The following is a 23811-nucleotide window of genomic DNA, read 5'->3' as shown; positions in this document are numbered from 1 at the left end:
ATATGGTTTCCGCCTACTGCAGCGTCAAAAAGGGCGACCTGCCACTCGACATCTACTGGACGCGCAATGGCGGACGTGTCTTCACCAACGATGGTGTTGGTGGTTACACGCACTAGTCAGCGCATCAGCGTGCTCAGCATTGAATCGGTACGCGCGCGTCATGCGGGCAATTATAGCTGCGTTGCGACAAATAATGGCGGCGTAACCAAACAGTCAGCGTTGCTGGCCGTTAATGGTTAAGCATACAGCATTTATTTGTTATAGCTTAGCATATTGTGAATTCTAGTTGTTTTCGTTTTGGTTGTAGTGTAAATACTTAAAAATGTTTCCTTTCCTCCACCGGTTCACAGTCCTACCACAAATTTTGCCCTTCGATTTTGGCGAACCGGTCAATGCGCAAGATATGGCCACCGTTAATTGCGCTGTCACCAAAGGTGATCTACCCTTGGATATATTTTGGCGCTTTAACGGATTTCGCCTCTTCGGCTCCAACGATGGTTTGATGATTACGCGTAGCGGTCAACGTATTAGTATGTTGAATATAGAATCGGTGAGATCGCGTCATGCGGGCAACTACAGCTGTGTGGCCAGCAATGCTGCTGGAATTGTAGAACATGCGTCGTGGTTGCGTGTTAATGGTAGTTAATAAGGGGTTAATTTTTAGGCGAAAATTTATAGTGTAAAAAATTTCGATTACGAAATAGTTTTTCTTTCTATAAAAAATCGTTTTTCCTCTCCATCAGTTCCTCCCTCCATTGTCCCCTTTTCCTTTGCTGAGGAACCGGTGAACACTGGCGAAAGCGCTGGCGTACAGTGTATGATACAAAAAGGTGATGTACCCATTACCATTAAATGGACTCTCAACTCGAGACCCATCATCAACGGCGAAGAGGGTCTCGCTATACTTAAGTTATCGCCGAAAAGCAGTGTTTTAAATATTGCCGCCGTGGAGGAACAACATCGTGGCCTCTTCAAATGCATCGCTGAAAATAAGGCTGGCGCTGACTTTTATGTCGCAGAGTTAAAAGTTAACGGTACTACATTTATGGGGGACTAGTTTTCTAAGGAATTTGCTCGCGTTTAGAATTACTTTATTTTTTATTTTTTGCTTCTGTTTCATCTTAAATTTGTTTACCCTCACCAGTGCCCCCTTCCATTATGCCTTTTTCTTTCGGCGATGAGCCCATAAATAACGGTGAGAATGCTGGCGTACAATGTATGATACAAAAGGGTGATACACCCATTACGATTAAATGGACGCTCAACTCCAGACCCATCATCAATGGTGAAGAGGGGATAACAATTTTGAAGCTTTCACCGAAAACAAGTGTGCTGAATATCGCCGCCGTTGAGCAATACCATCGTGGACTTTTTAAATGCATCGCCGAAAATAAGGCGGGATCATCGTTTTACGCCTCCGAATTAAATGTCAATGGTACATCGGTGAACATATTTTTTTTTTTTAAATTTCACTAAATGAATACACAAGTTTCATTTGTTTCGTTCAATTTTTTTTCATTTCCCTCACCTTATTCAACATTTTCGCATAAATTATTTTTAACGCCTATAATTTCTCCCCAACACCAGTTCCTCCTCAAATAATGCAATTCAGCTTTGGTGACGAGGCTTTAAATTTTGGTGAAATGGCTGGTGTACAATGTATGGTTACTAAGGGTGATTTACCGCTAAATATACGCTGGACTATCAATTCAGCACCCATTATAAATGGCGAGGAGGGTTTTACGTTAATGCGCACGAATCCACGCACCAGTTCTTTGAGCATTAATTTGCTAGAGGCGAAACATCGTGGTGTTTATAAGTGTATAGCTAATAATAAAGCCGGGTTTACGGAATATTCAGCAGAATTACATGTTAATGGTTTGTGCTGAATAAGTGCTTACAATTATTTTAGAGAATTTCATTTGTTAACTTTTAATTTCAATTCCATTGATTCCTTACCGACAAGCGCTATGTTTAATTTTTTTCGCTTAGTTCCTCCGCACGTATTACCGTTTAGTTTTCCCGCTGAAGTTGTTAATATGGGCGATATGATAAGCGCTACATGTATGATCTTAAAAGGCGATTTACCGCTGGATATTCACTGGACGCTCAATGATGAACCGATTGCTTCAGGCAGTGACGGTTTTAAGATATTGCAATTGAATCATCGCACCAGCTACTTAAGCGTAGACTCCTTAGAGGCAAAACATCGTGGCACTTATAGTTGCATAGCAGTGAATTTAGCTGGACTTGCTGAATATGCTGCTGAATTGCAGGTTAATGGTGCGTCGAGTAGAAGTTTGAGTCTCTGTAAATAGTTAGTGTTCATGTACTAACAAAAACTATAAACATTTAAGCAAAACGGTATACTCTCTTTTTTTCGCTGTTAAATTTTGCTCCATATTGCACAGAATTGGCTCCTAGATATGCTGAATTTAAGAACATATTTGGTGTTGGTATAGCAGTTTTCTTTATTTATTTTTTGCCTGTGTTAAGATGGCGTGCTTAAACTCGTTGCTGAATTACGCTGAATTGAGCTGAATAGCTTTGGGCTGATATTAAAAATGTGAAGTAAGTGCTAGTTTGGTTGTAGATACTTTTACGAACTGCAAAAACTGGCGCTGAATAAAGTTGAATTAGGCTGACTAGCTGAAACTTTTTTAGTTTATTGTTCTCTTCACATTTTCTTAAAACTGTTCAACAAATTTATTGGATTTTGAAATTATTTCGCCTTAAATTATAACCCAATAGTGATAAAAACTAATATTTATTGAGAAAGCTAATCAGCTGTGCTGAATTCGATTTTGTGCCTACCTTTATTTCCTTAGTTGCACCTCAGATTAGTCCATTCAGCTTCGGCGAAGACCCACTTAATCGCGGCGAGGTTGCGAGTGTCACCTGTGTTGTACCCAAAGGTGATTTACCGCTCGATATCTACTGGACACTGAATTCAGCATTGATTGTAAATGGTGAACATGGTTTTAACATATTCAAAATGAATAAGCGTACAAGTTCGCTGAATGTAGACTCACTCGAGGCAATGCATCGTGGCACTTACAAGTGTTTAGCGAACAATTCAGCGGGTTTTGCTGAATATGTTGCTGTTTTAGAAGTGAACGGTTTGTTTAACTAACTTTTTCAAATATCTCATGGAAGTATCGGTTGCTGTTACATTTAAGTTCGTTTTTATTTTATATTCTACCACATTCATTCCCTCGTTTCCGTTATTCTTAAATCATCCACAAGTACCACCTCAAATACAACCCTTCGACTTTGGTGAGGAGCCAGCGAATACTGGCGAGATTGCTGGCGTGTTTTGTATGATACCAAAAGGTGACTTACCCATGGAAATACGTTGGACCTTAAATTCAGCGCCTATCATAACAGGCGAACATGGGTTTACACTGTCGCGCATGAATCCACGCACTAGTTCGCTGAATATCGATTCGCTGGAAGCGCGTCATCGCGGTGTATACAAATGCATTGCATTGAATAAGGCGGGCAGCGCTGAATATAGCGCTGAATTGCATGTTAATGGTTTGTGCAGGCAAACAAATATAAATATAAATGTATTTAAAACGCTGAATTTGTAGCTGAATTGGTTTTATGTTTATTTTCTGTAGTTTTCTATTATTTTAAAATATATTTTGTCTCCTAAAAATGAAGTGCCACCACAAGTTTTACCGTTTTCCTTTGGTGAGGATACTGCTGATATGGGTGAAATTGCGAGTGCCAATTGCGTTGTACCCAAGGGCGATTTGCCGCTCAAAATACGCTGGTCCTTGAATTCAGCGCCTATTGTGAATGGAGAAAATGGTTTTACTGTTTTGAGACTAAACAAGCGTACCAGTTCGCTTAATATCGACTCGCTTACTGCAATACATCGTGGCACCTACAAATGTATCGCAACAAATGAGGCCGGCACTAGTGAATATGTAGCTGAATTACAAGTCAACGGTTTGTTTGATGTCGAAAAGTCGCTTGCAGTAGTTATTTGTAGTTTTGTGCATACGCTGAATATGCTTTGCGCAGATTTTGTAGTATTAAGTTGTTAAGCTTTGCAATTGCTGTGCACACATTTGCCAAATTCGCTTAAGTAGTGCCACAGAATACACCAAAATGTGTGCTGAATGTGAAAAATGTGTTGAGAAATAATAAATATTTACTGTTTTGCCATTTTTAATGCGGCCTGGTATTCAAAACAGTGCTACTTGGTGTTAAAATCAGCGCTGAATTAGCTGAATAAACATTTTTGTGATAGAAAAAATATCTAAAGTTCTATAACTAAGCAACTTACATCTCTAGAGCATTTATAGTTATAAAAAAGTTTAAAAATTCTGTCGCTGCACGCACTCAGTTCCGATTCAGCACATTTGACACCCGAATTGTGTATTCTAGTCTCTCCACAAGTGATGCCTTTCACCTTTGGTGATGAACCCTCCAACTACGGCGACAGCACTGCTGCACAGTGTATGGTATTCAAAGGCGACACACCGCTGCAGCTCCATTGGACGCTGAATGGACAACTGATTACGAACGAACACGCTGGCATACGCATTATCAAAATGTCTCCGAAATTAAGTTCGCTAAGCATCGATGCTATTAATGGACATCATCGTGGCACCTACAAATGCATTGCGTCTAATGCCGCAGGCACCGCTGAACAAATAGCTGAACTTGTAGTGAATGGTGGGCGCGCTGAATTGTAGCTGTATTAGTTAGTGTATTAGTTGATTTTTTTTTGTATATTTTTATTTCCAACACAATTCCTCTGCCATTTAAACCCATCATCTTTCCTTTCTCGACACACAGTGCCACCACAAATTATGCCTTTCTCATTTGGTGACGAAGCCACCAATTCGGGTGATTCTCTGGGTGTACAATGTTCGGTTACTAAAGGTGATCTACCCATAAACATAACTTGGACGCTGAATAATCAGACGCTAAAAAGTAGCGATTACGATATTATAATTGGTCGTATGTCGACGAAGTCGAGTACTTTAAATATCGATTACATAGCCGCTGAACATCGTGGCGTTTACGCGTGTATCGCAACGAATCGCGCAGGCGAAAGTTCCTATCAGGCGGAATTGCAAGTTAACGGTTAATGTGAAAAAAAGTTTCTAATAGTTTTAACGAAGTATTTCTTAGGTCTACTAACACGTGCTCTGCTGATTTCTTAAGTTTTATTTGTATGTATGTAAAAACTACACTATTTATTTCTATCCTCCGCTTTTTCACTATCGCTTATCGGGCTTTCCAACCCATCGCCCTGGTCTTACTATGTATGTATGTAGTACTTCCCGCTATACATCCTTTCAACTTCGACGCTGAAGCAAATGAAGGAGACAGCGTACAACTCACTTGTCATGTGGCGAAAGGTGATTTGCCGCTAAAAATACGTTGGTCCCATAATGGGTTGCCATTGTTTTCGCATATGGGTGTGTTGGCGAGTAAGATTGGTGATCGCATTAGTTTATTGACAGTGGAGTCGGTGAAGGCGGCGAATTCAGGAAATTATACATGCGTTGCAAGCAATAAAGCGGGACAGAGTGATTACACGGCTGAGTTGTTGGTTAATGGTATTTGTTTGGCAAAAAATCGAAAGACTTACTTTTTTTAAGCTCTCTATGTATTTTGAAAACTGTTTTTTTTTAGTTGTTGTACATTTTATGTTGTCCAGCATGCTTCCGAGGCACCAAATTCAATTTTAAATCAATATATATGGTTTATTTAGCCGATGAATATGGCTGAAAGTGAACGAGTTCCAGCAAATTGTTATAAATCGACGTAGATGGTAAATCAATTAATGTTGAAATAGGCTGAATTGTGCTGAATGGCGCTGAATGTTGTCAAATAAGTTTCAGCCTTATAATAATGTTTTTAACTGGAAAATTCCCGCGCTGAATTGAGTTCAATAGCGCTGAATAGTGTTCGATTTCTCATTTATCATCGATTTATATGATTTTATAACATTGTATCTCCCTTTATATATATATCATAATTTGTAGATATTCCTATAACGCGCACTTAAACCGTTTCAACTTCAATATCAAAATCACTTCTTTAGTCCTTCCGCAAATCACACCCTTCAGTTACGACGACATAATCAACACTGGCGACGCTATTGATTTGCTTTGCCAAATACAAAAAGGTGATCGCCCCATCAAGATTAACTGGAGTTTTGAACGCGCTGCTGGCGATGCGCGCTACGACAGTCTACAGCCGATAATGCGTACAAATCGCATAAGCATCAAATCGAGCGTGTTATCGATACCACGCGCCACGCCTGCGCACACTGGCACATATACTTGTATGGCCAGTAATGCGGCTGGCTCAACGATCTACAGCACAAATATTACCGTGAATGGTATATGAAAATTTTTGAATTCTTACACAACACAAAAAAAAAATATTGAATGTCTTACTAGCAGCTTTTGAATCTAACTGTTTGTGTCTAATCTATTTGGGTTCGGTTGCGGTGTTTGTAAATACTAAAAACTCTACGCCTATTTTGACTCACTGTATTTGGTAATATTTTAACAAAAATCTGACAAAAGCAACATTCGCTACTTCTACACTTTCTACTGAACTTGTCTAACAAATATTTTAAGATACTGTTCTTGAAATATAGCACACACGTCTTATTTGCTCCACTCAATACAAATTTTTATCTAGTACCGCCTCGTATAACCCCGTTTCAATTTGGTGAGGAACCCTTAAATTTCGGTGAACCTGCGTCCATACAATGCACCATCGCTGGTGGTGACTGGCCTATGAATGTGAAATGGTTGCTGAATGATTATCATCTGCCAGCTCACTTGAATATAGCAACTACAAAATTCACTAGACATACACACGTCTTGGCTATAGAGAGTGTCACAGCGGATCATGCTGGGAATTACACTTGCGTCGCCGAAAATTGGGCGGGAAGAGCTGAATATACGGCACCTTTGATTGTGAATGGTTTGAACAGAATTTGTGATTATATGAAGTTGTTAGTTATTTGATTTTTATTGCAATTTAAACCTTTGTATATCCCGATCCCATCTCGCTATTAAATGTCGTTCATTGCATAAAACTTGGGCAGAATTCATAAAAAAAGTTGCTGAATTCACAAAAAATGTGCTGAATTAAAAAAATGGGCTGAATTGAACATTACCAGAATTGTTTTCGTATTTATTTTTATAAAACAAACAAAATTTAATTTTCGCTGATTTTGAAAGCGCGCTGAATTACGCTTAACCACATTCAGCGCTGCTTTTTTATTTACTTATCATCTTTTAGGAAAGTCTTTGTGCATAGAGTACTGAGCTTACAAAAAATAAACTATTTGACTTTCATATTTATGATTTTTGCAATTATAAGTTTGTTTCATCATCCCATTTTTTTACAAGAACTGCCGTTTCTTCGATTTTGTCGAAGTAACGGGCGCTGAATTGCATTTAACCACATTCAGCGCAGCTTTGTTGATCTATGTAATTTTCATTATTTTTAAATTCATTCTTTAATGTTTAGTATTCTTACAAAAACCAACTACTTTTGATTTATATAAACTTTTCAATATATAAATTTGTTTCAACATCCTTTTGACAAAAAAAGTTGCGCCGAAAATTGCACCATTCGACTTCGGCGAGGAACCGCTGAATTACGGTGAACCAGCCTCTATACAATGCACCATACTCGGCGGTGATTTACCTATAAAGGTTACATGGTTGCTGAATAATGCAGCCATTGATAGTTTTCATGATATTTCACTATCGCGTATTGGCAAGCGTGTAAATGTGCTGACAATAGAGGCAGTCGCGGCACATCATACGGGCAGGTATTCATGTCGCGCTCATAATAAAGCTGGCATTACAGAGCATGCAGCGCGTTTGATCGTGAATGGTTTTTGATATACAGATAAATAATGTTTGGCGTAAATAATGTAACTACTGAAGTCATTATTTTAGTTTGTTTTTCGAATGTTTTTATTTCAATCTACCTACATAAATCCCCATTAAATTTTTACGAAGCGCTAAAGATGTGTAAAAATCTGTTAAGTCCACGCTGAATTATGTAAGCGTTTATTCAGCGCGGTTGCTGCTATTAATTTATAGGATTTATATATTTTTTGCTACAATTGCGCGACTTACGCCTGAGCTGAATCACAGTCGTGTATATTTAGTTCATGTTTTTCCCTGTCTTACTACATAATACTTGCAAGCAATGAACTTTTGTTGCTGTGCTTCTAAAAAATATTCTCTTGCTAAAAATTTCTCCTACAAAAAGTTGCACCGAAAATCGCACCCTTCGATTTTGGCGAGGAACCGCTCAACTATGGTGAGCCAGCGTCCATACAATGCACCATACTCGGCGGCGATCTACCCATCAATGTTACTTGGCTGCTGAATAACGCCACCATCGATAGATACCATGATATATCCTTTTCGCGTATCGGCAAACGTATTAATGTTTTGTCCATTGAATCTGTGGCTGCACATCACGCAGGCTTTTATTCGTGTCACGCAGCAAAAAAAGCGGGCATAACCGCGCATACCGCTCGACTAATTGTTAATGGTTTGTTAAAGGAATATTGAAAAATTAATTCTTTTTTGTTTCTTCTTTTTTTTCTAATTTGTTTGGCCTTTTCTGATGTTCCTGGTATGAGTACCACCAAAAATTACGCCCTTCTCCTTTGGCACCGAACCAATGAATTTCGGTGAGCCCGTTTCGGTACATTGCACTATATCGGGTGGTGATTTACCTGTTTCGGTAATATTGACTTTGAATAGGCACCCATTGCTGCCTGAACTAGAGATTCTGACGGAGAGACGTGGTCAACGTATTCACAATTTAATGATTGACGCAATAGAGGCGAAACATGCGGGCAATTATACTTGCATAGCAAGCAATTCAGCGGGCAGAGCTGAGCATTCAGCTGAATTGATTGTAAATGGTTTGTGTGAATCTATGGCAGTAAAAAAAATTATTAAAAATTATTGCGTTGTGGGCTTTGGTAGTTAGATATTGTTGAGCTTTGTAGTTCTTACATTTTATTTTTTCCCAACCAAATACTCTTTCTCGGTCTGTGTGTGTGGTACTTTATGTGTGCTGAATTTAGCTTTGTGTGAAGCTGTGTGGGAAGTGAGTTATTATTCGCGTCACTATAGCTTTAAATATGCTATTATTTGCTGAATTGAGCTGAATATGAATTGTACGCTACAAAATATATTTGTTTAAAAAAAAGTTAGCAAAATACGTGCGCTGAATTATTTTTTTAGCACTCCACCGTTGAATCTGCCATTATTTGAGAAATACGTTTGCTGAATTGAGCTGAATAAGACTTTTACGCTACAAAATATATTTGTTTCAAAAAAAGTTAGCAAAGCATGTGCGCTGAATTAACCTGATTTATTTTTTAGCAAAAGAAATGTAGGAACAGTAAGAATATTTCAATCAAAAAGTTATAAATTAACTACGATAGACGTTATGGCTTTGAAATTCCATAACTATATACTTTTTAAATTACTTTACCTAAAAATATTTAAAATATGTTTAATTTGATATATTTTTGTCAGCTCCACCAAAAATCAGCCCATTCTCATTTAGTGAAGAATCTATGAGTTTTGGTGAATTCGTAAACATACAGTGCACCATAGCTGGCGGTGATTTGCCGGTGAGAATAACATGGACCTTAAATGATAAACCTTTCGAGGATTACCTCGAAATTATTACAACCAAACGTGGCAAACGCATAAGCGAACTTACAATAGAGTCTGTATCCGCTAAACACACCGGAAATTATAGCTGCATTGCTGAGAATCGCGCTGGGCGCGCTAATCACACCGCTGAATTGCGCGTTAATGGTGCGGAATGCGCTGAATAACATACGCTTATAAAAAATGTAGTTTTGTTTAACTGTTTTTACATTCTTTCAACCATTTTCCTCAATCCCACCTTTCCATTCCTGCTTTCAAGTGCCACCAAAAATTGCACCCTTTGATTTCGGCGAGGAACCATCAAATTTTGGCGAATCTGCTAGCGTGCAGTGTTTGGTAACTTCTGGTGATTTTCCCGTGAGTTTTGCTTGGCTCTTCAATGAACGCCAAATCAATGATAATGTCTACGATGTTTCCATGGTGAAATTGGGTAAAAAGATAAGTGCGCTTTCGATCGATTATGTGCGCGGTCATCATGCCGGAAATTATACGTGCGTTGCGGCCAATCAGGCAATCTCCGTTAATTATACCGCTGAATTGGTGGTGAATGGTACTTTTGTTTTTTTTTTTTTGCAAATGATCAGTAGATTTAAACTTTATAAAGCCTTAACCTGTGTTTTGCATTAATTACATACTTTGAGATACATGCGATCGTTTATAATTTTTTACTTCCTCTCATCCTCTTAACTCATTTTTAGTTCCCCCAAAAATTGCACATTTCGACTTTGGCGATCATGCGGTAAATTTCGAAGAATCAGTTTCGGTAAATTGCCTTATCTACCTCGGTGACCTACCAATGGATATCACTTGGCTTTTCAATAGTCACCCAATTAATATCTATACGGGTGTTTCTATTGTGTAGGGTGGAAAAAAGGCTAGTCTCTTGACAATAGACTCGGTACATGCTGGTCATGCGGGCAATTATACGTGCAAGGCGCGTAATGATGCAGCTGCGGTAGAGTACACTGCGCAATTAATTGTGAATGGTACACTTATGTATATGTTGTTTTCTATTAGTTTAAACGCGCTGAATTTGCTTTAAAAAATGCTTTTGGTAGTTTAAAATTAGGTTTTGGTTCTATGCATATCCAAATGACATAAACACGGAAGTGCTGACAATATATTTTTTTTTTTTTGGAAACGGATGAATATGAGCTGTTTTGTGCCTAAGCGCTTAATTGTAGCCAAAAGACTAAGAAATTGTATGCGCTTACAAGATTTTATCAAAAATACTTTTTGCTGAATTGATAAAAGCATAAGCAAAAATTGTGTCATTGCAGAATTCATAGTTGTAAGAGCGCTGTACGACTGCTGAAACGAATAATCTAATTCAGCGAGCAATATTTTTTACTTAAATTTGTGTAATACTAGAAATTTTCCCAGGCGTGCTGTTCTTAAAAAAATTGTATGTGCTTACAACTTTTATTAGATATTTTTCCAATACTAAATGAAATTTTATTGTTATTAACCAATTCAGCACCGCCAAAAATTGTACCATTTGATTTTGGGGATAAGCCTGCGAATTTCGAGGACTCAGTATCTGTGAATTGCCTCATTTCTTCCGGTGATATGCCCATTGTTATCGAGTGGCTGTTCAATAGCGAACCGGTCAACTATTTTGCTGGCGTTAATGTTATGCGAGGAGGTAAACGTCTCAGTTTGCTCAGTATTGACTCAGTGCATGCGGGCCACGCGGGAAACTACACTTGCATAGCACGCAACAATGCGGCTAAGGATGCATATTCAGCACAGCTGATTGTTAACGGTTCTTTACATATTTTTCCTCTATATTCAGCTCAATATAATTTTTAATTTCAATGTGCTTACATAAATTTTTTCGTTAGTAACGCATTTATTTATATCCTTCCTCAATTTCACATCTGTAAGTTCCGCCTAAGGTTACACCTTTTGACTTTGGCGAAGGGCCGGCGAATGTTGAAGATTCTGTATCGATTACTTGTCTCATTTCCTCCGGTGATTTACCCATCGATATTGAGTGGTTATTCAATGATTACGCCATAAGTTCATATTCGGGTATAACTGTTGTAAAAGGTGGTAAACGCACCAGTATGCTGACAATAGACAATGTACACGCACGACATGCTGGAAGATACACTTGCAAGGCGAAAAATTACGCTGCTGCCGTGAATTACACAGCTGAATTGGTGGTTAATGGTATACCTTTTTTCATTAGAGCTTATTTAACTAGCGCTGAATTGTGTTGAAGTGCGCTGAATTAGGTTGAATAGCATAATTTATAGTTTAGTATTAAGCTATTTGTAAACAAGATTAAATTAACTTCATCTGAACAGCGCATGAATGTGCTGAATTGCGCTGAATAGCTTTAGTTATGATGTAATGGTTTTTGGTTTTGTTTGCAGTTTTATTTTCACCAATCCGCCATTACTGATAAGAATAAATCCCTGTAGAACACCTAAACTCAAACCAAATTACCTTCCAAAATTATACCTCGACACTTTTTTCCTCATGAACAGTCGCGCCGAAAATTGTACCCTTCGATTTTGGTGAAGTGCCTGCCAATTTTGAAGACTCCGTCTCGGTGAACTGCCTCATTTCCTCCGGCGATATGCCCTTAAACATAGAATGGTTATTCAATGGCGAAGCGGTTAATTACTTTGCTGGCGTAAATGTAATAAAAGGTGGCAAGCGTACCAGCTTGCTAACCATTGATTCAGTGCACGCGGGACATGCGGGCAACTATACATGCAAAGCGCGTAATAAGGCGGCTACGGATGCATATTCGGCACAGCTTATTGTTAACGGTTACCAGATAATTTTTTGTTAAAACTAACTTTTATGTTTATATTTACATACGTACATATGCGTGTGTGCTTACAAGTGTGGTTGTGTTTCTATTAAAATGTGTTTTGTTTTTTTTTTTAATTTTAATCCTTTAACAAGTCCCTCCGAAAATAACACCTTTCGATTTTGGTGAGGAACCAGCAAATTTTGAGGACTCTGTGTCGGTTACTTGTCTTATTTCTTCCGGTGATTTACCTATCGACATTGAATGGCTGCTCAATGATTACGCTATAAGCTCATATTCCGGCATATCGGTTATGAAAAGCGGCAAGCGTACAAATATTTTAACTATCGACAATGTGCACGCTAGACATGCCGGAAAGTATACATGCAAGGCGAAAAATTATGCTGCAGCCGTAAATTACACGGCTGAATTAGTTGTTAATGGTATATTTACTTTAGTTGAACGCTTTTGAGAAGCTCTGAATTGTGCTGAATAGCGCTGAATGACGTATATATGTTCAGTTTTTCACTATTTGATTTTTAAGCTTTTAGTTTTGCTAAAATTATTATTTACAATTGCAATAATTATCCTTAACACTGATGAATACTTAATACACATACAGCTATACGAGTGTTACACCTTTCCAAAATTTATTCTCATACCTCTTCACACCTTTCTAGTGGCACCTAAGATAGCGCATTTTGACTTCGGCGAAGCACCTGCGAATTTTGAGGACTCCGTCTCCATAAATTGTCTTGTCTCTTCCGGTGATCTGCCGCTCGATATTGAGTGGCTTTTCAATGACTATCCTCTCAACTCATATTCCGGCATTACAGCCACAAAAATGGGCAAGCGTTTGAGTGTGTTGATGATAGATTCAGTGAATGCGCGTCATGTGGGAAATTATACCTGCAAAGCTAGAAATTCGTGGGCGGCGAGTAGTTATACAGCACAATTGGTTGTAAATGGTAGATCTGAAAAAAGATTATACTAAAATAATATACATTTTTTTTTTAATATTGGTTTTTGATGAAATTTCTTTGTATACCCCCTATCTAATTCCTCAAAAAGTTCCTATCGAATATTAAAACATTACCCATGGCTGAATAGCATGTTTCGTATTGCGCGCGAGATTCAATGCTTTTATTATTTCACAAATTTTTAACGAAACGCGTTGTTTGACGAAGCTGAATTAGCTAAAAAATTGCTATTTAAGTTATTGCTTTCCTAATTTTGTGTTGCTTTGTTGATTTTTATTGCGCTGAATTGTGATTTGTTTGTAGATACGACCCGAAAGCTCTGTACAAAAGTTGTTTACGAAGAAAATGTGCTTGTGAGCATGCTGCTTACAAATTATCTCTATACTTAGCTGCATAGAATTGCTGTCTAAAATGTTAAAATGTATAAAAACATCCCTGACTACTGTGGAATGCAATATAAAGAACGAAAAATGGCACTGAAAATGACACAACGCCGAAACCGGTTTGTCTTCAAACCAAATTTGTCAAAGGATGATGGAAAATCGTTCTGGGGTAAAATGCGCTGGTTGGTTCTATCAATTGCTTCAACAGCTGAATATACAAAATAAAGATATTTAACTTTGTCCAGTTAATCTTTGATGTTTTAAACAAGTTTGAAAAAATTCAAAAGCAAAATATTTTTTTCGGCCCGCTGAATAGCAGTTAAAGAATATTGAGTGTTGACAAAAAATTAGAGGAGTTTAAATTATTTGAACAGCTTTTTCGTTAATTCTAAATCATTGTTTTTTGTTGTGCTGAATAGCTTATTGGCCAGAATATTTAGGCAAGTTGATGAAAAATGGAAATTTTTGTCTAATCCATATTGCAAACTAGAACATTTTCTTTTAAAGTTTTATCTGAATTTGAAAAAAAATTAAAAATATGTAATATTAAAAAAAAAACTTAATAAAAAATGCATCCAATATTTCAACCTTGTGTACGTAGTTCCACCAAAAATCACTCCCTTCGACTTTGGCGAAGAACCCGCAAATTTTGGCGACTCGGTAACCGTACAATGCACCATATCTAAGGGTGATTTACCGGTCGATATGACTTGGCTGTTCAACGATTATCCGATAAACGATTATTTGGGTGTGACCACATCGAAAATTGGCAAGAAAGTAACGGTTTTAACAATTGACTCGGTAAATGGCAACAATGCCGGCAACTACACCTGTAAGGCGCGCAATGAGGCGCAAACCACAGAGTATACAGCGGCTCTGGTTGTAAATGGTGGGCGGGAGAAAAAAACTTTAAAATAAGAAGGCTTAATATTTTATTTATTTTTTTATTTTTTTAATAAATTGTTTTTTTTTTTAATTGAAAAGTATAAATTAATTTATTCATTTCTTTCCTCATTATTTCCCTCCTGCGCTTACTTGTTTCCACACACCCTCTATCATTCTCTCTCTCCGTGAAGTTCCACCGAAAATTTCTCCCTTCTCTAGCGGCAATCAAGCCGTGCATTTGGGCCAATATATCACCTATCAGTGCACTATTACCGAGGGTGATCTACCACTCAACATACTCTGGACTTTCAATAATCAACCGCTAGTCAATGCTGATGATCAGGATATATTAATATCGAAATTGGGGCGTCGCAGCAGCGTGCTAACCATCGAAAATGTTAGCGCGCGACATGCGGGCAACTACAGCTGCCACGGCTCGAATGAGGCGAGCAAAGCGAGCTACGGCGCGCAGCTCAAAGTTATAGGTTACTCAATTATAAAAAAATATTTCATACATAAGTGAAAATAATTTTAGCCTTTCTGTTGGTTGATTTTTGTGTCGCTGATTTTTATGAAACATTTACATATAATTTTCACTTCAATTTTATTATATTCATTAATTTTTTATTTTCCGACTACTTTTATCGCCTGTACGCTTTGCTTTTACATTCTATAAATACTTTTAGTTTTACCACGCATCATACCTTTCGCCTTCGAGGAGGGTCCCGCTCAGACGGGCCAATATCTTACGCTGCACTGTTCGGTACCCACCGGCGATTTGCCGCTTGTCATTGAATGGACGCTTAACGGTGAGCTGGTTAGTGAAGCGCTAGGCGTTTCCACAATGACAGTGGGTCGTCGCAGTAGTGTGCTGACCATTGAATCAGTCGATCATCAACATGCTGGAAATTTCACTTGCAATGCAAGCAATCGTGCGGGCGTACAGAGTTATTCAACCGAGTTGAATGTTTATGGTTAGCGAATTTGATAAAAGGAAATATATAGTTGTATAAAGAAAAAAATATATATTAAATAGTTTAAAACAATTAACAAACGTGTCGTGCGCGCTACTAACTGCTTAGAAAAACATTCGAACTCGTATATTGAATGTAGAAAATTACATAGTTATAGTTATAGCATAAATGTGGATTTTTGCCTACTAAAAGTTCATTGTTTATGGTTGTAAACTACTCTGTTTCTATCTCATTCTCGCTCTCTCTCTCTGAAGCTTTTTCCCTCTCTAATTTGCGTACTTTGCCTCGTTATTTTCGAAAATTGCTTGCTAAGGAAAGCTGCGCCTAACTTATAAAAATTTACTGCTGTTAAATGCAAAAAAAGGAAAACAAATTGCATGTTGCACTGAAAATGCGCACAAAAAGTTTGTCTATGCCGCACCATTTTAAAATTAATAACCATATTTATGATCAATTATCATATTGGAAACAAAATTTTATACTAGGTCAGGTCACTCCTGAAAGCCTACTTCGAGATATTGTGCCACCTCAAAAATTGTATAGCTTCATTGTGGTTTTCAAAAAAAAAGGCTATAAATTCACTAGGCTGGATGACGGACACAAGTTTGTACATAGTTACCATCCACCTTTTCAACGATCTCCTACACCGTGCGACAGTAAAACTTACAAACGCAGTTCTGTCTGAAGTTAGTTTTTTTTAAGGAACTTTGGAATTTGAAAAATATGATTACATGAAAAAATTATTTTACAAGTTCAGTGCAACGTAGAAAATCAGTCTGAGTTTCAAATTAAACAGAAAATTTTGTGGAATTAAAGTAGATACAATTTTTTAGTGCATAAGGGCGAGTAGGTATTAAAAATGTAATTTTAAAATTTGAATATCCTTGAAATTTTGCAATACTTATTTTTGAAAAACAAAAAAATTAAATATAAAGGACTAATATACTCTCGATCACATGCTCGAATTTAGTCCTTCTAACTTTATTATGAATTAAAAAAAATTTATTTATTTTTTCAATTCTACAGAATTTTCTCTTTCAATAGCACTGCCTACGAACAATAATGATTTATTCATTTGTCCCATTTTAGTGGCTATTCGACTAACTAAAACTACATGAGCCCACCGTTGATTCAAATAAAAATAATCAGAGTTTGTCGACGAGCTAAATGAAAGTTGTTCATGTGTTTTAAAAATGCTGAACTGAATAATGAAATGAATAATGAAAGCTAAGAGAGGGTTAAAAGTTCGCGAATTGTATGGGGAGATTAGGTTGTTTGCATGTACTACAACAAATATGTGTTCAATCAAAATATGGTGGGTAGGCATTGCGGTCAATGATAACCCCCAATTGCCACCTTTGCTTGGTTGTAAGTAATAAATTCTGGGCGAGTTGCCATAAACTTATTACATTAATAAGACCTGTTATATGGCACTTCAGAAATGCAAATAAAAAATTTTCCCTTTTTTATCCTTTACCCGCATAGGGTCTATCAAAGATGTGGTATGCATTTAGGCGCTAGATGTTAGTGGTCACCTAAACGGGAAAAGCTCGAAATTATTTTTATTTGTCCATATATTCTCCGGTTAGTGTAATGCTCAGCTTTTATATAAAGTATGTTCTTATTATCTTCAAAAAAGGCTGAAATAGCCACCGACTTCACTTTCTTATCATCTGGACTTTTTTTCCAAGTTTGCATTTTTTAATTGAGCACTAAATAAGTCTTCTTCATTGCCACAAAACAGTTCGCTTAAAACATATTTAAAAGCTCGTCTTAGAATTAACACGATGCGATCTATCTTTCGTTGACCTTAGATATAAAAAGTTGATTATGAAGAATGTCCAAAACGGTCGTAGTTGATACCAAAACCATCTCCGCGACTTGGTTTTTGTGGACAAACCTCTTCCAGCACAATTTTTTTTGTTTTCTTGATAATTTTTAGGGAAGTCGTTCAATTGGTCGTTGTACTCTCAACCTTACTCAGGTCCTTTTAACTCTTAAATCATAATTTTTTCCTAGGGAAGAGTTCTCTTCTAGAAGGATATGTATGGCTTGGTTTGCGTAGAACTTGATCAGTGTTTGAAACTATAAATGAACTCGTTTCCTCAATTTACCCAATTTATCTGTCGATGTCTGAAACATTGAGGAACCTATTCAACAGAAACATGAAAATAAAGAAGACATAGCCATTACAATATAAAAAAGTAACATGTTATGTTCATTAGGTTCTGCCTTCTAAAATGTCTTAGACCAAGGTAGAATGCCGAAATAAAGATATTTCTATAAAACTTTCTCATTAGGGGTATTCATATAACGTGGTAAACTGCTGATAAGCTTGATAAAATTATAAATTCCGTACATGTGATGTTAGATGAATACGCCTATAATTTTTTGAAGAATTTGTCTTAGTTTTGTCTAAAGTTATATTGACTAAAAATAAGTAGACGATTACATTGGAATTTTCTCAAAAAAAGTCCTTATTATCTTATTCTTTTTAATCTGTGCATGGAAATTTACATTTTCTTTGCAAAACAAAAAACAGTCCTCCCCAAAATCGCGCCCTTTACCTCAGGCGCCGATGCATTCTTTCCCGGCGATTATTGTACGCTACAATGTTCCATAATACACGGTGATCATCCGCTCTTAGTCTATTGGTATTACAACGGTTTGCCGCTAAACGAAAGCTATGCTCAATTGCGTGGCATAACAATATCCAAAATGGGTTCACGCAGCTCGGCATTGACTATCGAATCCATAGATGGCGCACATGCAGGCAATTATACTTGCTATGGCAAAAATGCGGCTGGCGTAACGAGTTACACGACTCAACTGATTGTGAATGGTACAATAATAGTAAATGTTTAGAAGAAAAACTTGATGATTTTTTTTAATTTAGTTTTTTTTTATTTAGTAGTTAAGGGTATTTTTAGTATATTTTAAGTTGGTTTTTTAAACGTAAATTTCTAATTTTTGCGTTCTTTATATTTGTTTTTGTTTTCAAAATCATCCAATGTTGCATTAACACGCAATTCGAAAATCCGTGGCACTAAATTACCCACATCCCTATAATTGTTTAACTTCTCTTTCTCCTTGTTGTGTTCCTATAACTTTTTCCTATTGCGTTACTCGCCTCCTGCTCATATCACCCATCCTTCCTCAACATCTCCCTCCCTTTGTCGCTTCCTCAATTTCATTCGCATCCCTATAATCATCTTAGTGCCACCGAAACTTGCGCCACTTCCCACCAACGCCGATTCGCCACTCTATGTGGGCGATTATTTCCAGCTTGCGTGCGCAGTGGTGCATGGCGATGCGCCGTTCAACATAACCTGGTACTACAATGACGAACCAGCCCAATTGATCGATGGTATAATGATACTGATGCATAGTAAACGCAGTAGCTCGCTAAATATTGAAAGCGTAAGCGGTGAGCATGCCGGCAAATACACCTGTATGGGTGCGAATCACGCAGGATATACGACAGTGTCGACGAATTTAACAGTAAAGGGTTTGTGCACAGCATACGCTAGTTTTTACAACAGTTAAAATTAAAGTAGTCCTAGAGGCCTAATAGTTTTAGTATAAGAGGCTGCGGGCGCACTTTTATTTCATGCGGAATGGCTTGGTTAAGCATCATTAACTCTTTGTGTGTGTGTACCTCTGTAAAGCATATTTGAAGGCGCGTCACCCCTTAGTGTGTTGCATAGTCTTAGGCGCTTTTAGGAAATTTTTTGTGTGCTGCGCGTTTGTGTGTGCGTGCATTTTGTTGGTTTTTTTTAGTTTAGTATACTTTCACTTTATTATATGTACTTGTGGTGCTTTGTCCTTGAATGTTTACTGGGTTTGGAAACCCGTCCGTCCTCACTTTGTGTTTTTCTCTACTTCCACGGGGAAAGCGTTACTTCCCCATTTTATGTGTATACCAAAATTTTGCAAAACAGGGAAGGGGACTGAAAAGTATGCAAAGATGAATAAATATACGAGTAAATGCAGTCCAATGATGTAAAATCTAAAAGTATGCAATATTCTTGTTTAAGTGAAACTAATAACACATTTTTGGCTATTTCTATGCTTAAATATTTTGCCAGAAGTTGAATAATGAAATTGGAAAAACATGACTAACAATAAATAAAAAATCAGAAACTAAATTCAAAATAAAAAAATTTAAAAATGTAAATAAAAAAATAAAAAGTCCAAATGAAAAAACTAAGAAATCAAAATAAAAAATAAAGAAACTAAAATAGAAAAATAAACAAAAAATTATAAAATTTTTAATAAAAAAAAATAAAACTATAAATTAAATAAAAACTAAAAATTAAAGCTAAAAAATAAGATAAAAAAAACTAAAAAACTAAAAAATAAGACAAACAAAAATAAAAAAAAATAAAAAATAAATAGAAATAAAAATAAAAATAAAATAATAAATTAAACAAAAAATGTCTTAAAGCAAATCTTCTCAGTAAGCAAAAAAAAAGTATAGGTTTGTTCTAAAAGCTACTCGTGAGCCGCTTTGAGTTATGGTTCAACCAGCCACCGACGGAGCGCGCTTCCGTACTTGCCGTCCGTATCAACATATCAAATTGCTGCTGATAGAGCAAACGTTTTCTTAAAGCATAATCTGTGATAACAAACAAAAGTGTTTTGTCAAAGTTTACACGAAACTGTTGCACGTACTTTTGTCGAAGCTGCGTCATTTGACAGTTTCTTTTTTACGCTCGCAGTTTGAACTTAGCTCGAGTCTTTCTTCGAGTAGCTCGTGGAACAAGCACTACTTTTTAATATTGTGCCTCGGAGGCCTAGGCTCTTTCAAGCAGTAATAAAATTGAATTGAATCGATTGATCTAATAAATTTTTTTCAATCATCTTTGCATACAATTAGGCAGCTTCACTGGCCCCCTAAAAATAGTTAAATCTTTTAACGTAAATTTTAACCTCTCACTTCACATACTTAATCATTTCATTGAAGCATACATACTACAAACATGCACTTACTTATATGTATGTATATGTGCATATGTACATATGTATGTACAAATGTGTGTTGCCTTTTGTCCACGCACTGCCTACATTTCTACTTCACGATCCAACTTCTTGAACCATATATTTAGAACTACCCCAACTTGAGCAATTCCACTTCAATGCGAACGGTGTAAATGGCGGTCAGGCGGTACGTGTCATGTGCATGGTTAACTCTGGTGATTTGCCTATCGATATACACTGGCTAAAAGATGGTCAACCTTTGTTGCGTTCTATTTATCATAAAATCGATGAATATACTTTGATATTATCGCTGCGTCAAACTACCATCAGCGATTCGGGGAATTATACGTGCGTCGCTCGTAATGCGGCAGGTGTAGCGCGACGCTGGTCGGTGTTGAAAGTGAAGGGTGAGGGTGGTGCAAAATGAAGTTAAGCGTGCCTTTTAATTTTTAGTTTATATATATTGTTTTAAAGAAATTCTTATTTTTACGTTTTTGCTGCATAATTTCAAATCCTAAATTCATTGAGAGTACCAAACGAAAGACTTAAGCAGCGAACTTGATTTATGTTGATGTTGGTTGGAGCGCTGTTATGGGGTGGTTGGTGAATTTCCGAGAAATTGAAGTAAAAATTTACTATTATTTATGCAAAATAGACGAAAACACAAGATTGGAAATTTCAAAAAAATCTTATTTCAGCCTAAGCAATTTAAAAATTTTAATAGTTTCAAATTCCTCAAATTCAAAAAATGGTAATGATTGATATAGCATTTTGGTGCGAAAAAACCTTTTTTAACAAAATCCTCTAAAATTTCATTTATTTTAAAATAATTTTCTTTTAGAAATTTTAAATACGTACTTTATACTTATGTACACACATTTTTCCACCTTTTAAATCGCACAATCTTTTTTTATTCGCCACTAAGAAACGCCTTATCTGGCCAAACTCTCCATCTCGGCCACACCATGTCATATGGGTGATTATGTTCAGCTCACTTGCATTGCCAGCAAAGGCGATCTGCCAATTTTGTTCAATTGGTACTTGAACGAACAGCGTATAAACAGTGATTTAGCCACTTTGGCTAGTGTTGGCGAGCATACAAGCCTTTTGTTAATCAATAATGTCACTTCGGCGCATGCGGGTCGCTATACGTGCGAGGTCTCCAATGCGGCGGGCAGCGCGAATAAGACAGCGACGCTAACGGTGAACGGTAGGCAAGAAAGAAAGCGACTGAAATTTCAAATTTATAGCTCCTTCTTGAATTTTAAAAAATCACAATGCAATTTTTATTCAAAGATTCAAATTCTTAATTTGTAAAAAGCATTTTTCAAAAATTTATAAGCTTGTAAATCTTTTATTTTGTTAAACAAAAATTAAAAATGTTGCTTGATAAAAAGAAAAGTTTTCAATTTTTTTCTAAAGTTTTAATACTTTCTTGCTTTGAGTATAAGCTTAAANAGTAAATCTTTTATTTTGTTAAACAAAAATTAAAAATGTTGCTTGATAAAAAGAAAAGTTTTTAATTTTTTTCTAAAGTTTTAATACTTTCTTGCTTTGAGTATAAGCTTAAAATAGAAGATATTTCCAAATCTCGATACGAAATTACTCGAATAATTTCTAATCAATTCTTAATGGCATGAAAATTAAATTTGAAATGCGTTCAAAAATTTTTTTTTTAAACTGCACTTTTACGCTTTGTTTTTTGCCTGCGATGAACCGCAAGAACAAATTAGGGTTCAAGACTATTTTGAAAATGATTTTTTGTTTTTAGAAATTTTCAAAAATTGTGTACTGAAGTTTTTATACCTAAAAACTAGTGCATTATTATTGCTGGACTTTGAAAAAGGGGAAGAAGCGCAGAAATGCGTTGGGCTTGGCTTTTGAAAAAAAAAAACTTGCACAATTGTTTCTCAAACAAAAATGTTTTACATATCTTGAAAATTTTTCAAACCCATTTTCATGAAGACAATTTTTTTTAGTCAAGATTTATAACAGTTTTTTTTATTATTCGATTTTTAAAATTTTACAATTTTTTGTAACTTTTGCATTTAAAAACAAAAATCATGGAGAACATTATTTCATCGAAGAAATTAACATCGCAATTAAAAGGGCCGATTTTTTCGATTTTTTTTTTTTTTAATTTTTTATATTGTTTTTTTTTTTTTTTAACCAAGCTTAATGAAAGAAACTCTGAAAATCAGAGGTTTCAAGAAATCTATGGAACGTCGTCTTTAACTGCAACAACAAGTATGATTTTTGCTCTGATCAAAAAGTGTCTAAAAGCTTAAAAGTTTTGGATTCTGTAAATAATTTCGAAAAAGCGCACTTGACAGCGTCAGCGCAGGTGACAGTTTGTATAAATTTGCATAAACTAATCGCAAGCTACACAAAAAATTTAAATTTTTTTGTTGAAACATGAATGTTGTGGAAAAATGTATAACGAAAAATAATGGATTGGGCTTACAGCTATTGTAAAAAAAATTGTTAATACTTAATTCACAGTCAACAACTCATGTGTAAAAAGAAAAAAAAAATGGCAAAACAGCTCAGATTCGCAAAACAGCAAATAATATCACTTGCAGCACAAACACTTCACACATACACATAACTCAGCACATATGCACACGCGCATATAAAGGGCACTCAAAAGCACTTCTTTATTAAAAAAAAAGCTACACCAATACCAAATTTGTGAGAAAGAATGAACGAAATTTTATGTTTAACAAAAATCTGCGCATTACACCGGGCAATCACTGGCTATGGAAAAAATACTACAAATTGCTTCAGCGTTCTTATTTTTAATTTTATTAAATTTTTTCAAACTCATTTTGTTTTAATTCTGTGACTAAAGAATTTTTTATTTAATTTAATTTTTTTTTAACTGTTTTGTACTTTTTATATCAATGCATTTTAGTGCTAAANTTGACTAAAAAATTTTTTATTTAATTTAATTTTTTTTAACTGTTTTGTACTTTTTATATCAATGCATTTTAGTGCTAAATTTGGATTTTCTTTCGTTTTTAATTTTATTTTGTTGAGCTTAAAATAGCATTTTGCGCATACAAATAGTAATTATTACGAAAACTTGCCAATATGCATAAATAAAATAGCGAATTTTGTAAATGTGTGCAGCAAACA

At 36.0% G+C, this 23811-nt stretch overlaps 1 protein-coding gene across 50 annotated transcripts in view; it reads left to right on the top strand.

Moving 5' to 3' along the window:
• Dscam1 (Down syndrome cell adhesion molecule 1) overlaps positions 1 to 23811 on the top strand; it is a 169015-nt gene that overhangs the window by 113844 nt on the left and 31360 nt on the right. For 10 of the 50 annotated variants that reach the window (XM_017611728.1, XM_017611727.1, XM_017611749.1 and 7 more), the window contains exon 9: positions 6071 to 6370. The exons of 7 other annotated variants lie outside the window; for them this stretch is intronic. In XM_017611728.1, the coding sequence (XP_017467217.1) occupies positions 6071 to 6370 (300 nt within the window). Of the gene's footprint in view, positions 1 to 1144; positions 1436 to 1992; positions 2284 to 3246; positions 3538 to 3666; positions 3958 to 4812; positions 5104 to 5297; positions 5583 to 6070; positions 6371 to 6678; positions 6967 to 7602; positions 7891 to 8653; positions 8942 to 9963; positions 10255 to 11591; positions 11880 to 14435; positions 14724 to 14910; positions 15205 to 15405; positions 15694 to 18910; positions 19202 to 23811 lie in introns of all 50 variants that reach the window. 33 more of the 50 variants (XM_017611732.1, XM_017611756.1, XM_017611774.1 and 30 more) reach the window with 16 other exon arrangements.

This window comes from Rhagoletis zephyria, unplaced genomic scaffold (assembly GCF_001687245.7).
Source record: "Rhagoletis zephyria isolate East Lansing unplaced genomic scaffold, Rhagoletis_zephyria_1.1 Rzeph_scaffold_00452, whole genome shotgun sequence".
In the NCBI taxonomy this organism is placed as follows: Eukaryota; Metazoa; Arthropoda; class Insecta; order Diptera; family Tephritidae; genus Rhagoletis; species Rhagoletis zephyria.
The sequence above is the reverse complement of the archived record's forward strand: the minus strand, read 5'-3'. Positions and strand labels throughout refer to the sequence as shown.